This window comes from Takifugu flavidus, chromosome 1 (genome assembly GCF_003711565.1).
Source record: "Takifugu flavidus isolate HTHZ2018 chromosome 1, ASM371156v2, whole genome shotgun sequence".
Taxonomy (NCBI): Eukaryota; Metazoa; Chordata; class Actinopteri; order Tetraodontiformes; family Tetraodontidae; genus Takifugu; species Takifugu flavidus.
Window position 1 is genome coordinate 16,598,587 of NC_079520.1, and position 13,541 is coordinate 16,612,127.

Sequence of the window (13,541 nt, forward strand, 5' to 3'; positions counted from 1 at the left end):
AAGAATTATTTTGGGCGTCTTGTCTCAAGACCCAAAGCAAAAACAATAACCCCCATACACTTTTTATGTTAAATATTTATTGTAAAATACATTTAAATATAAGTATTTCTATTTTATGAAGATAAAGGATTAAATATTTGATTTAGCATTGAAATATCCACATTCAATGTGTATACAGAGCACAAGGCTGCAAAGTACCGGTCAGTCATACTCAGAATCAATACAGATACTTGGTTATAAATAGATAAGTGACTTTGCTGAGAACTGTCCACCTGTTAGTCTGTGATCATTTCCCCTTTTCCCCCCTATCTGCCATATCCTTGCGGGTCGTTGACCTTTGTGGACTCATCTTTACCCTGTCTCTGGCCTATTTGGTACAACTTGTTGGCCAGATTGTGGACCTGGCACGTCCCAACTTGACAACCGCGCTGAGGAGCACGCCGTGGACGGAGCCTGGCTGCCATTCTGTCAAGAGTGGAGAAATAAAGTTAAGTCAAGGCTTCCTTAATATCGCACACATTTTCCATTCAAAGCAAAAACTGCCAGTTGTTAAGATCAAAATGCCTTTCCTGAAATAAGTGCATGATTCATTCGATCCCCTTTGACCGGAGTCGCGGGGAACGCCTTTCGTACCTGTGTTTCAGGATTTCCAGGTTCAGATTTTTGATTTCTGAAATAAAAGGAACAATCCTCAGTGCCTGAGCATGTTGCGCCTGTGTCTCCGTTTTCAGCCCTGAACCCTGGACAGTGCCCGCAGGGAGGACAGCGTCTGGCCTGTGAGTGCATCAAAGAAACGCGTTAAGATCTCACACCGTGTTTCTCTTCCCACCTGTACTCTTACTGGTGTCCTTTCTCCTACCTGGGAGTCGGTCTGAGCGGTGTGGCGACAGTCAAAGTCACAATCAGCAGCAGCACGATGCCAATCTCCATACCTCAGTGGCCTGCGTGAGACAATCGGCAGTGAGGGAGAGGACAGCAGTGTCCAGATTTAGTGTTTAAAATGTGGATAAATGGAAACAAAAGCCACGATAGAGACTCATCCAAATGCAGATACATGAATCCAAGATGACGCTTACCGCCAAGATAATCCCAAATTCCTGTTGCTTCTCTTGGAATAAACCAGTATTGACTTGCTCGCTGGCAAAGTTTGGAAACTCCTGTCCACTTGTGCTCCTTTATAGTGTTGTGGCGGGACGTAGGGGGAGTGTCTGGATTCTGGGACGTGGCGTTATTGACAGTCTTATTTCCCACCCTAATTTATCACTTATGCTGGCAGATTTCGTTTCTGTTTACAGATGTGTCGCTGGCATGAACTATTCTTTTTTTTCTTCGCAGAAGTGTCGTAGCACGGTATTGTACTTAAACTTTAAGTGACCCTGAGTCTGCAATGTTTACATCGTTTCTATGCTTACTTTATGCTCCGCGCACCCTCCCCCATCCATATCCTCCTCTAATCCCAGCCTTCCCTCGCGTCTGAGCAATTGTTCCAGAAATCATTCTTTCATCTGCATCACCTGCAGGAAGCCCGCAGAGCCCAAAATAACACCAATTCCCCTCCAGGCTTTTCTTTATCGCCCCATTTTTCCTGTGCCGTTTTCCCTTGAGTCGTTCTTGCCGTCACTGTTTATTCCTCCGCCGGCCTTCGCTCACATCCACCCCTCCACACGTATTTCAAAAACAAGTTCTCCATCTTTCCAGACAGTAAATCCTGAGGGATAATGGGGGCAAAGAGGAGCTGTTGTCAGTGCAACAGATGGTTGAGGAAATATTTGGACACATGAAAAATTTATTTCTGGGTAAATGATGCCAGCATTTTTAATCTTTTAGCCCTTCAGTAAATCCATTAGGAGCGAGCGTGGGGGGTTGATGGTTTACACCACAGCGCTCTCATCTCTTGCTGCTCTTTCTCAATCACAGCTTCCCCTCTCGACTCCATTGTCTGACTTTCCTGTGACTAACGTGTGAGCAGTGTGTGTCTGAAGAGGAGCTGACTGAGTCACTTCAGGTACACGTGCAGACGAGAGCATCAGCAGCCAGATTACAAATCTCTGTTGTTGTTTGGATTCATGAGCTGTTTCACTGGGCGCCAAAACCTGTCTCAGTCTGCACGACTGGATAGGTTCTATGTCCGACGGGGCCACCGGCTCGAATCTTTGGGCTGTGAGAGGAAGCCCGTGTGCCCAGAGAGAACTCACGCAGACACTGGGAGGCGTTGGAACCCGGGATCTTGTTGCTGTGAGGCAACAGTGCTAACCACAGCAGCACCATGCCCCCCGTAGGTGAAATAATGAGATAGTTCATTGGTTCAGTAATATACTGAATAATAGACCTCACATACAAAAAACCTAAATTATTCTCTCTCTTATTACAAATATTCATACAATTGATTCTTGACCGATATTCTTAACTAATTATGTCAAGCCTGTTGCTGGGCATCAAACCCATGACGGCACGTGGGGGATGACCCAGGAGTAGGCAGGTGGAGTGACCATATCAGCGCTCTCTGCGCATCGTTGGGATGCAGATGGTTGTTGGATCTGCCCCCGTATTGGTAACATCCAGCTCTCTCCTTCGTTCCGCCTGAGGACCCTGATGTTGAAGCCATCCAGCCTGGCTGCCCGTTGTTCAGGGGCCGACACGACAGAGGCCGGACTGAAGGCCTGAAGCTTAGTCCTTCTGGAGACACCACAGAGGTCTCCACAGGGGCTCCGTGTCGGTCTGGTTTTACGCTCCTGCTTGGAAAACTGTGGAGTAAAGGTGTTGTAATGTAGGCAACATGAACCAGGATCCTGTTGAACAGAAAGATTGGTGGATCAGGACTGTCTCACCTGCAGGACTTCGGTCTTGGGCCAGTTTATGTTCAAGAGCTTATTGGCCCCAGAGGCGAGTGCGGTACAGGCTTCCCAGGAATGGTTGGGTGCCTCATAATATGTCTGAACTATTTGATGTATCAGCATATTTGAAAATCCACCGTAATGTGCGTGTGAGTAGTAACAACAGTGGTGTCATAGACCACCTCGGGGCTCGTGTGTGAGGAGCGTTGCTGGGTGAACACACACTGAGACCTTGAATATGCGTGATTCTCATCATTGCCTTATCATATTACTATACAGAAGAGCTATAACTTTTACTCATTCATGTACTAAAATTTATTGGATTGGATATTTAAAATGGAGCAAAAATAAAACTCTTTTGAATTCTTATTAATGCCGTAAAAAGCGTGTGAAACTCTCATGGGTTTCTTTACTCATCTAGAATAAAATGTGAACTTATTGTCATCTAAGTCGAGAGCAACGACAAACAGAATCTGTCCAAAACAATATAATAATATTAAAAAGGGGCTTTAAAAGGGTCAAATTCAGAAATCCACAAGTCCAAATCCATGCAGTAGAGTAAGCTCATGATGTTGCCGAGGTTTTGCTGAGGTTCGCCTACATGCCGAGTGTCACATCTGCACATGATGTCAGTCTGTGTCAGCATGAATCAAACAATCCTGTGTTGCAACTGGAAGTTTTCCCCCCATTGGGTTCATATAGTTGTTTTTTTTAATTTATTTATTTTCAGAGTCCCGATGACTTGCGTCCTGCTATCGCTGACGCATTGTGCTTCCTGTTGTTGCCCCAATGCACCCGATCCCAGGCCGCGTTTCCTTTACCCACTTGTCACAAGAGCCAGCATCCTGTCAGGAAGGCCTGTCCCTCACTCACATATCATCTTCTCGCAGATCAAGTCTTCGAGGACACGTGTAACAGCTCAGATGAGAAGGAAGATAACCATTGCTTCAAAAAGTTCTAATAGATCGTAATTTTCGATTTAGAAACTAGACGTTAGATTCACTTTTACGGGATACGAAGGATCGTTTGTAATTTCCTCATGCTAGTATTGTGCAACACTCCGCTTTATGGCTAAATTAGGTGAGCCACAAAATAGCTCCATGTTCTGGTGCTGCCGACAGATTTATAATACTGTCTGGGCAAATTGCTGCAGCTTTTCAATTACATGATTGAAAGCTTTGATCACATTTGAAGGCTGTATGACCTGTCATTGATGTTATCTAATACCCAAGCCTTTTTGTCAGGCGTGTGGAGTTACGCAACATCCACAGAAGCATAACAGATTCCTGAATATTTCTGTGCCATTAAGAGATTTGGTGGAAGAGTGTGTTAAAGATGGACGCAGAGAGATGTGCGCTAGATGCCCCGAAGGTCAACGCAGAGATATAAGCTGAGAGTCCATTAGTGGATTATGACCATAACCACTCCACTGCTCCTGTGTCTCCTGGATTACAGGGAGAGGGAGAGACGGACAGAGAGAGGCTGATACACAGGTGTAACAGGACAACCCAGGAGTTTATTGGACATACGGCTGATATAGCCACATCGCTTTGGTTCGGCAGATTTTAGGTGATTTTGCGAGTTTGACGGAATAACTTAACTGTCAAAGGTAAGGGCCACGATAGGCGTTGCCAGCTACAGATTTAGCTGAGCAGATCATGTGTGTCTGTTCTTCTATGTAACTAATAAATAACCTTTATGCTGTGAAACTGCCTGAAACGTTCTTGATGTCTCTCTGAGTTTGCAGGAAGTATGGACCTGGACTTGGATGGAATCATCCGGTGCATCAAGCAGGGAGACGAGAACGGTGTTGACGCGCAGCTGCAACAGTTCAACAAAGAGGTAACACACGCACACGTCTGACACGTTCCTGAAGACATGCCAGCGCTGCTGCTGCTGCCGCTGCTGCTGCCGAGAACACAAGTGAAGCGTCATGTCTGTCCTGCAGTTTGCACAGTGCTTCTTCTTTGACGCAGAGGAGAGAGACAGAAGGAAAGTAAGTAGTGTCTTATTGTTGCTGTCATGTCAAGTCCGTCCTTCCTGTGTTTCTACACACGTCACTATCCCTCCCAGGCTGTGTGTGATTAGTGATTGTGCTGCATCAGTTGCCCCTGATCCTCTCTCCCTGCACACTCAGGCAGATTGAGAGCTGCCAACTACCCATCTTAATCTACTCAAGTCTTCCACTTCATTTGTGGACATTAAATAATGGATAATTCAAATGACTGAAATAACAAATGAACAATGCTAAAAGAAAAAAGAATGCTACAGATTTTTAAAATTATTTTTTAAAAATCTACTAAAGCTATTAAGCCAAAAAAGTCATCAAAACCTGTGATGCATCATATATTAATACCAGCTATTTGGTTTTTCCCCTCTTTTGTGGCTCTTAACAAATACAAACTATCAGATTCTGCTAATTCATTCTGAATTGACAAAATCAAACAGCAGCATCCTGAGGCCAGAAACAAGCTCTTATTAGCTCCTTTTCTCACACCTGTAATCGCGTACAGTATTTGCACGTATAGTTAGCAATCTGTACCATCTTTGAAAGCATCTTTTTCAAGAAAAACAGAAGATTTTCTTCCTTTCAGCTTAGTTTAGCATGATCCTGAACAGCTCTGTAGTGCAGCCTCTTTGCATGACTCTGTCTAATAGCTAATCTCTTCTGCTGAACTGCTTTCTGTCAATGGAATACTTCATAAAGCAAAGAAAACTGGAAGAGGTACGGTGTAAACAACTAAAGCATGAATGTTTATTTTCTATAATGATTAAACTTGGTTCTTTGTCCTCCTGTGTCAGTTTAAGAAGAATAAAGTGAGAGACTACGCTGATTCTGACTCGGACTGTGATGAGTATGACCAGGAGAATCGAGGTCTCATCCTCAGACAGGTAACTGACGGTTTTCACAGTTCTTCTTTAAAGGGACGGCACTAAAATATATCTGCGCTTGTCTCCAGAATTTAGCTGTTGTCCTGTTGAGGTTCATAGGAACTGGAGTCAAAGGTCATCTCTTGAGAGTGTGTCTTCGCACCTTGAGGATCCTCTCCAGGGACAAAAAGGTCCTGGGACCCTTTGTGACAGACACCGCCCTCCTGGCCTTGGCCAGACATGCCGGACTGACCACCTGTGACAGGAGTGAGGACGCGGGCGACTCCGACACTGAGTTCTATGACAGCATTATTGCGTCTCTTGCTGAGGCCAAAGTGTCACAGAGTCGCGTCGATGAAGATGAAGACGACCACAACGAAGAGTGCTCTGCTTTTGACGAGGACGCCAAGAGTGACGTCAGCAACGCCAACAGCGGAGACCTAGACAGCATCAGCTGGGCAGGCAGCCACAGGACCAGCATCAATGAGATGCACAGAGGCAGCGTCCATCAGAAGTTGCTAGAGCGAGGAAGGAGGGACCGCAGGGAGAGCAAGATGGATGCGGAGGAAGAGGAGCAGGATTCTGGAGAGGAGGCACAGAGGAAGGAGGCAATGAAGGTGTTGTGCAATGTGGTCTACAACAGCATCTGGGCCCAGGAGAGGTTCAGCAGTCTCAGGTAGGCCCACACTGAGGCAACAGCCCTGCTGTGTAACCATCCGCCAGCGTTATTGGGTAGATCTCAACAAATGATCATTGTTGTGGAAACGTGGGTACACTGATAGAAAAGTGGCTTTGGCTTATCTTGCTGACTCGTCATGAGCTTGACTTCCTTTTCCAAACAGTTGAACTCTGGTTATTATTTCCATCAGACTCATGTGTGGCCTCATCGAGCGCCTCTCCTCCAGTATCAGCTGCTCGCCTCCCTCCAGTGTCCAGTTCTACGAACTACGCCTCGTCTTCCTCATCACTGCACTCCGACCAGAGCTCAGGACTCAGCTTAAGCAGGTTCCTGGTCTCAGTTTCTACACTAATTACCGTGACGTTTACTGTTAATTTAACAGTGCTTACACTGAGCAGTTTCGACTGTGTGACATTTTTCAAATTCTTTCCCTTTTTTCATGCACATCATGTGGCTCTGCTAGGAGGGAGGGGTGTCTATTCTTACTGCAGCACTGGAAAACTGCCTGGAGGTTCAGTGGAAGGACCAGTATGAGTGTGTGCTGAGCCCAGCTGCACCCCCCATCTCACTGGAAGCCTCACAGCGCATCATAGAGATCCTCAAAATCCTCTTCAACATCACCTACAGCACACACAGGCAGGAACCGAGCGAGGTCAGTGACACTGAATGCATATTTGACCTGTCAAGCTTCAGATGGCATCTGAAATCAGAGCCTTTCCTCCTCTGGAATTCTCTTCATTCTCCCTCCCCTCCAGGATGATGCGGCTCTTTACCGACACCTAGTGGCGCTTCTACGTGTTTGCCTGATGAAGCATTGTTTGCTTCCAGATGAAACTGATGAACTGCAGGGGTAAGAATGAACTCATGTCAGGCTGCATTCAGCAGGAAAATGTGCTCTCATTATTCAGTTTAAATGATCCTTCAGGGCTCTTATCGGCTCCCACTCTTGTTGTTGTCAGTCACACGGTGAACCTGCTGTCGGCGCTGCCTCTGCAGTGCCTCGACGTGCTGCTGATGGCGCCTGTGGGACCAGGCTCGGAGCAATGCCTCGGGGTCAACATGGACTGTGTCCACACCCTGGTGCTGTTCATGGAGAGACGTCTGGAGTCGGTAAAGCAGAGAGCAGAGGCTTAATGTTTAACAGAAAAGAAAACTGTAGAAGCTGCACGTAACACTCAACATATTCTATGTTTTCAGGGTGAAAAGATGAAGGAGAAGCTGACGCCAATCCTCAATCTGCTAACAGAGAGCTGCAGAGCCCACAGAGAAACACGCCGATACATTAAGAAACATGTAAGGCTCCTCCATACTAGTGAACCTTTTGAGGATATGATGCGCTGAAGTTCTAACCCTGGCTTTAGATTCTCCCTCCTCTGAGAGACGTAACCCACCGGCCAGAGGAGGGCACAACCGTGAAGAGTCGCCTCATCCGTCTCATGACACATTTGGATACGGATCTCAAACACTGCGCTGCTGACCTCATCTTTGTCCTCTGTAAAGAAAACGGTAAGGGCAAACAGGGTAAATCCTAGGAGTCTGTCTGGGAGGCCACCCCAGTCCCCTCTCTACATTTCCTCTAAAATAACAAATAACTGAGAGACACAATATAGATCATTTAAAGCAGCAGTTTTTCTTCCAGTGAGTCGTTTTGTCAAGCACACTGGTTATGGCAACGCAGCGGGCCTGCTGGCCTCCAGAGGGCTGCTGGGTGGTCACGGTCTCAGGACCCCGAGCCCAGAGGGCCAGTACTCCAGCGACTCTGACTCCGACACAGAGGAATACCGGAAGGTCAAAGATCGCATCAATCCGGTGACGGGACGGGTGGAGTCACCGCAGCCAGACCCCATGGAGGGTATGACAGAGGAGGAGAAGGAAGAGGAGGCCAGGAGGCTGCTCATGCTCTTCAACAAGGCTGCCAAGTCAGTGGAAAGGCTCGTCACATTATTTTCCTCGGCTTTATCCACTTGAAACTAGCCGACCTCGGTCATGTCAGAGTTTCACTTACATTTTACGTCTGTTTTGCAGAGACAATCTAATCCAGGCGATAGGAGTGGATGCAGGGGGAAAGCTGGTGTCAATGTCAGGACTGATGGAGAAACCCATCCCCGAGCAGAGGGAGTCTGGCTCCGACAATGACGAAGGAGAGAACTAAAATCCCTCGCCCTTCGCTGAAATTCTTTTTCTTTTGTAAATATTCTATCTAAAAATAGGTGTCAGCAAATCAGGATGCTTTTTTTCTCTGTGGTACGCAGCAGTGAGGTCACGCTAAATACAAATCTCAGCTGATAGGAGAACAAACTGAATCATGGTAATAACAGAACGCCATCCGTGTAACATGTGCTCCAGTTTTATTTAGAGGCTTCAGACAGATTCAAGAATATTTTAAAATAGCAGAAGGATTTGCACAATAACATAAAGTTAATAATTAAATAAATTCACCTCTAAAGATCAGACGTATCCCCACAAACTCGTTGTAATAATCCCCACAGTCTTTGTTTTCCTGTGCTTGCACTCATGTTAAGGTAAATGCAAAATCGTAGTCATGTGTTTCCATGTCCGAGCGTGGCAACTGTTGTACCACGTGACCACAAAGCTGTTCTCCACAAAGCTCTATCTCCATGACAACAAACGTCAGTCTGAAGTTCTATGACTGGATCAGGGGTTTTTCTGCCCCTGGGTTTGCGATCACGACAGACAAACGCCTGGAAAAAAAGGGAAAAACTGGAAATCAGTAGTCATGATAGGCAGTGCGCGGCCTCCACGTGTGATGTTTGCTTTCTTCGGTCACGTCTCTGGAGTGTTGTGCTTGGTAACCATCTCAGATTAGGCTGTAGTGTGAACTGCCTTCAGGTGGTTTCGGGCTGCAGGTATTCTCATTTTTGGTGGAGGAATATTTAAATAAAGTTGTGCATCTGCTCCATGTGGTAACTGCTGTGGTTTCTTGTGTGTTTCTTCCTGCCTATTTCATACACTCACAGTCAGTTATAAGATTTTAATTCCAAAAAAATCCAAATGAAAAGGTGAATGTCGGCGTACATCAGTATTGTCACGTAAAAAGACACGTAAAAGATAAAGAGGGTAGAGTAAAAGCAGCAGCAGCTTGAGAAGGCCCAGCAACAGTTGTCAGCACATTTCCATCATCTCCTCGAGTGAAATCTGCAGCTCCACCGACTGCAGAGAGGAGGCGCCGCCTGCAATGGCCATGTTCTTCAGTAGCTCCATGGAGGTCAGGACCACCTGAGAGGAGAGGAGAACCGGTTTAAACCCGAGCGGAAGGTGTGACGCCTGGAATGAGACGGTGCTTTTCTATAAATACTGAAACCTTTCACACCTGCTGCACCACCTGGGTTTAGGGTTTCTTCCATTTAGTGAGGCAGATTTGCAGAAGTGGGCAGCCTTTGACAGGTTTGTACAACAAACTATACTTCAGCTGCCAAACTAGAATTCAGCTAGGACGTCTCTGCATGCTGTCTGTGAGTTTTCGTCATTCACGAGGCTCTCTCACCTCCACGGTGATGAGTTTCTTCTCCCAAGGTCTGCTGTCTGGATCTGGCCATTTCTCCCCCAGGCACAGGAAGAGGGAATAGGGAGGGCTGTCTCTGCCATTAACAAAATCCAGAATTCCTAATGATAAAAAGAAGCTACATTCCATGAGGGTGAAGATGGAATTTCATGTAATTATCTGTGATGTTTGTTTCATCCACCTTGTATAAAATCCTTGAACAGGTAAAGGGGTTGAGGCTCCAGTTTAGAAACCTCTTGAGGCGTTCTGCTCTGGTCGAACCTGGAGATGCTCCAAAACGCCTTGACTTCACCTCGACGCAGACCATAAACCACGTGGCCCAAAACTCCCACGTCCAAACCGTTGCCCAGATTGTCCAGGATGCGCTGAGTTAGTTCGGCTTGCTTCTGATCGAGGATGAAGCCAGGACTCGGCAAAGAGACCATGTGGAGGCCGGACTTGGGATCCAGGACCGGACCCAAGAGATCAGGCCTGAAGGGAAGGAAGGACAATCTCAGGCCATAGTCTGACATAAACATTAGCCAGGAAGCTGTAATAAAATGTGGCAAGTCTGTCCCAGAGAATCACTTAGCTTACTACTGTAATGAGCCGTATGCTAATTTTATACATACATCACTATCAATCTCATAGATCTGAAATAAACAACAGGATATTTGTCAGACATGCTGGATGTCACGAGAGGCTCATTGCAATGTTACCTATAGACTAAGCGGACTCCAGCCTCATTCTCGACCAGCTGCTCCAACACCTTCACCCCTCTGTAGTACACCGACACCCTGAACTGAGTCTCTGAGGAGTCATGGAGACAGAAGGCGTGTAAGAGCTGCACATTCGAAACTCTGCTACAATAGCATGTTGGGGGAGGGGGGGCAGCGGTCTCCAACTCACTGAAATGATCTCCATCACTCGTCATGTTCATTGTATGTATGAACTGCTCAGCCAGCTGCCCACCACAGGCTCCTCCCTCAGCCTCCTCCTTTGGATGTGCCGGTTGCTCAGGCAACTGGTCTTCGCCGGCTGCACCCTCAAACGTTACTGGATACTGCTGTTGCCCAGGCAACACGCACCCACCAATCACAGCCTGCGGTTGGAGACGCTGTTGCTCAGGGGAAGGCTCAAAGCCTGCAGTGCCCTCTGTGGGAAAAGTTGGAAAAAGCGAAAAACTATTTTCCAGGGAGAAAAAAATAAAATAAATTCTACCTTCAGCGGCTGAACGTGTGAGGAGAGGAGCTGAGCTGATAGGTGTACCTGTTTCTGGGCCAATATTCAGTCCTTGTAGACACTCCTGTAGAATATCATTGTTGGCGGTGGAGTCAACTAGTGAGAGACATGATAAGAACTGCTCTTTAAATCTGTCTATCTGTCTACTGAAGTACAAAAGGAAGTGAAGAAAATAAATAAACATCACTTCCATTCCTTACTTAAAAAGACAGATTCTTCTGGAAGATAGAGGCAATGTTGAAAGGGCTGCGCTTGGCTCTAAAATAGCACAGACACACATGAATACAATCACCTGGAATCTGATTTTATCCATCATTTGCATTTGACTTTCTCACTTCTTGTGTAGGAAGGCCCAGATCCTCGTGCAGGTCGGGCTCACCTTGTCTCTGGTTTCTGCCAGAGGAATTTTCTTGGAGAGTAAAAGAAAAGAGCTCAGGCGGCTTTTCAGGATTGATTCTGCTCAGAAACAGCCCTTTCATCTTCTAATCTCCTCTACAAATGGCTTTGTACTCGAGTTCCCGAATTTGCATAGCAGCTTGACAAAATCTCAGCCACAAACCACAAACCCAATCATAAGTGAATGCGAGATGAATGGTAATTAGGAGGCCATTAAGGCGTACTGTAGGACGGCCCTCACACACTCGTGCGTGAGCATAAATGAGCAGTATGTGTTTACAGTATTAGCAGGTTCTTATGCTATTTCAAACTGCGGCGCATGTGCAAGACCAAAATTTCCCACAGTTTAGAGTCGAGTTGGTGTCTTAAGACCCCGCGTCCACATGTGTGGACATCACATTTTGGGCTAGATTACCACAGTAATTAATTCTGCTTAACTGGGGCCTATAGCAAAGAGAAATAAAAATTGCATATCAAACAAGAGCTCGGGTCTTAAGAGGATTTAAATATATAACTTGCTGTTTCTAAACCAGCCTGAACAGTACATGTAGGTCCAGTAGCAGGAAGTAGGTTTAATATTGGTCAGGTTCACTAATATACTTCACAGGATGCAGCGAAACAGGTCCTCACTTGCGGAAGGGGACTCCTCTGGCCAGCGAAAGACTTTGTGGGGGTTTGCGTTGTCGTTCTTGTTGTCGGAAACCAGCTTGAAGCCCTTCGCTCGGAGGGCGCTGCGGAAGTTCCTCTTCCAGACAGATGTGTCCCCATGCGGGCGTCCGTTTCCACTCACCTCTGCCCAGGCCTGCAGGGAGGATACATGCTTTAGCCTTTTTGTGTGGGCAACATCCGCGTTCCCCTTCATCAGAAACGTGCAGTCAGTCACCTTAAAGATGAGAATGTCGGCGTCCGAGGAGTCCTGCCTTAGAGCGTGTTTCCAGGGGATGGAGAACTCCGTTCTCTCCGGGTTGGTCCACTGCACTCCTGGATATTTGTTGCTGTTGACGTGTTCTCGCAGCCACGGGATGAGCAGCGGTTTACAGTGAGACATTTCTGCAGAAGAGGAAGAGGAAACAGCCTTGATGTCCCAGTTTTAGTCTCAAGACAATGGAAATAAATTAATATTGTGCTCATTTAAAAACAAAACTGTTAATGTGACCTTTTCGAACAATAGGCTGATGTTGCTTTTATTATTGGATTATTTATCCAAAGCAGATTTCATTAAAAACCTGATCATAGGTAAAAAGCACGATCATGTCACCTAACATTGTTTAGTGTTTAATGCAATAATTTAGACATGAGAGGACTCTGCTCAAAGATCTAAAATCAAGATTTCGGCTAAAATAATCTTTCAACTGAGTTGTAAGAAGGAGGAGATAGAGTCGAACGAAACTACACTTTTACAGAACTCCCGAATTCTTTTTGGGGGGGTGTAAACCGATTTTAGAGCTTGATCAAGAGGACAGAAAACCTAAAAAGCATAACTCATTTGCAGTCTGGGAGGAATCTACTAAATGAGGAAGTGGATGAAATGAAGCTGTGTCAACCTTCCAAAAACACTAGAATAATAATAATTATTATTATAATTATAATAATAATATGGGCACATTAGTCCTGTCTACTGACACGTTAGCACCAGCAGTCTTGATTTGGCCAAAAACAACGTCCCCCCTGAATAAACCACATACCTGACCGGTATCGATGGACGACACGATGCGAGACGGCGGCTTCGTTGTGAGTCTTTCACTGACCTTGTGAACCTTTGACAGGTCTCACTTGCAGATTCCCGAAGAATCGAATGCTTCTGGTTTTCTCGGGAAACTCCGACAGCAAAGTTTCGTTTTCCAACTGACGTCACAGTAACGTCACAGACCATACCTGCAGACACCGCTAGGGGGAGTTAATACCCACCATTGCGCGCAGCACTGATAACCCCTATGTGTGAAGACATAATTACACTCTAATTACCGTATTAGCCTTTTAAATTAATTTCATGACCGACAGAATCACACCCTCACAA

General features: G+C 46.1%; 2 protein-coding genes across 17 annotated transcripts; one reads left to right on the forward strand and one right to left on the reverse strand.

Annotated features, from left to right (window-relative positions):
* Positions 1 to 394: 394 nt before the first annotated feature.
* Positions 395 to 9,312, forward strand: si:dkey-94f20.4 (synembryn-A). 14 transcript variants are annotated; one of them, XM_057029303.1, is made up of 17 exons: positions 531 to 776; positions 1,918 to 2,005; positions 3,565 to 4,205; positions 4,290 to 4,443; positions 4,582 to 4,676; positions 4,783 to 4,830; positions 5,542 to 5,559; positions 5,637 to 5,726; positions 5,795 to 6,381; positions 6,575 to 6,710; positions 6,848 to 7,036; positions 7,140 to 7,234; positions 7,344 to 7,494; positions 7,582 to 7,677; positions 7,746 to 7,890; positions 8,024 to 8,303; positions 8,410 to 9,312. In XM_057029303.1, the coding sequence occupies exons 5-17, from the start codon at positions 4,587 to 4,589 to the stop codon at positions 8,534 to 8,536; spliced, it is 2,052 nt and encodes a 683-aa protein (XP_056885283.1). In that variant the 5' UTR covers positions 531 to 776; positions 1,918 to 2,005; positions 3,565 to 4,205; positions 4,290 to 4,443; positions 4,582 to 4,586; the 3' UTR covers positions 8,537 to 9,312. The 14 variants fall into 14 exon arrangements, with proteins under 14 accessions (XP_056885335.1, XP_056885343.1, XP_056885283.1 ...); XM_057029355.1 differs by lacking the exons at positions 3,565 to 4,205; positions 4,290 to 4,443 and adding an exon at positions 395 to 486 and having other exon boundaries at positions 730 to 776; XM_057029286.1 differs by having other exon boundaries at positions 3,565 to 4,443; positions 4,575 to 4,676.
* On the reverse strand, positions 8,716 to 13,473 carry irf3 (interferon regulatory factor 3). 3 transcript variants are annotated; one of them, XM_057029505.1, is made up of 11 exons: positions 13,210 to 13,473; positions 12,408 to 12,574; positions 12,155 to 12,326; positions 11,464 to 11,537; positions 11,329 to 11,386; positions 11,156 to 11,224; positions 10,796 to 11,041; positions 10,606 to 10,696; positions 10,089 to 10,378; positions 9,890 to 10,008; positions 8,716 to 9,621 (listed from the first exon to the last, which is right to left on the reverse strand). In XM_057029505.1, exons 2-11 carry the CDS (start codon positions 12,570 to 12,572, stop codon positions 9,508 to 9,510), a joined length of 1,398 nt encoding a protein of 465 aa, XP_056885485.1. In that variant the 5' UTR covers positions 12,573 to 12,574; positions 13,210 to 13,473; the 3' UTR covers positions 8,716 to 9,507. The 3 variants fall into 3 exon arrangements, with proteins under 3 accessions (XP_056885485.1, XP_056885493.1, XP_056885505.1); XM_057029513.1 differs by having other exon boundaries at positions 13,273 to 13,400; XM_057029525.1 differs by lacking the exons at positions 11,329 to 11,386; positions 11,464 to 11,537 and having other exon boundaries at positions 13,210 to 13,348.
* Positions 13,474 to 13,541: the final 68 nt, after the last annotated feature.

Bases quoted from the DNA above. Each gene is read 5' to 3' on its own strand.
- si:dkey-94f20.4 (XM_057029355.1), top strand. From the start codon at position 4,587: ATGGACCTGGACTTGGATGGAATCATCCGGTGCATCAAGCAGGGAGAC. The intron at 6,711-6,847 runs GTTCCTGGTCTC...TGGCTCTGCTAG, and splicing joins TCAGGACTCAGCTTAAGCAG to GAGGGAGGGGTGTCTATTCT. The intron at 7,235-7,343 runs GTAAGAATGAAC...TGTTGTTGTCAG, and splicing joins GAAACTGATGAACTGCAGGG to TCACACGGTGAACCTGCTGT.
- irf3 (XM_057029505.1), bottom strand. From the start codon at position 12,572: ATGTCTCACTGTAAACCGCTGCTCATCCCGTGGCTGCGAGAACACGTC. The intron at 11,225-11,328 runs GTAAGGAATGGA...GTCTCTCACTAG, and splicing joins AGAAGAATCTGTCTTTTTAA to TTGACTCCACCGCCAACAAT. The intron at 10,697-10,795 runs GTGAGTTGGAGA...ATGACTCCTCAG, and splicing joins GAGTGATGGAGATCATTTCA to AGACTCAGTTCAGGGTGTCG.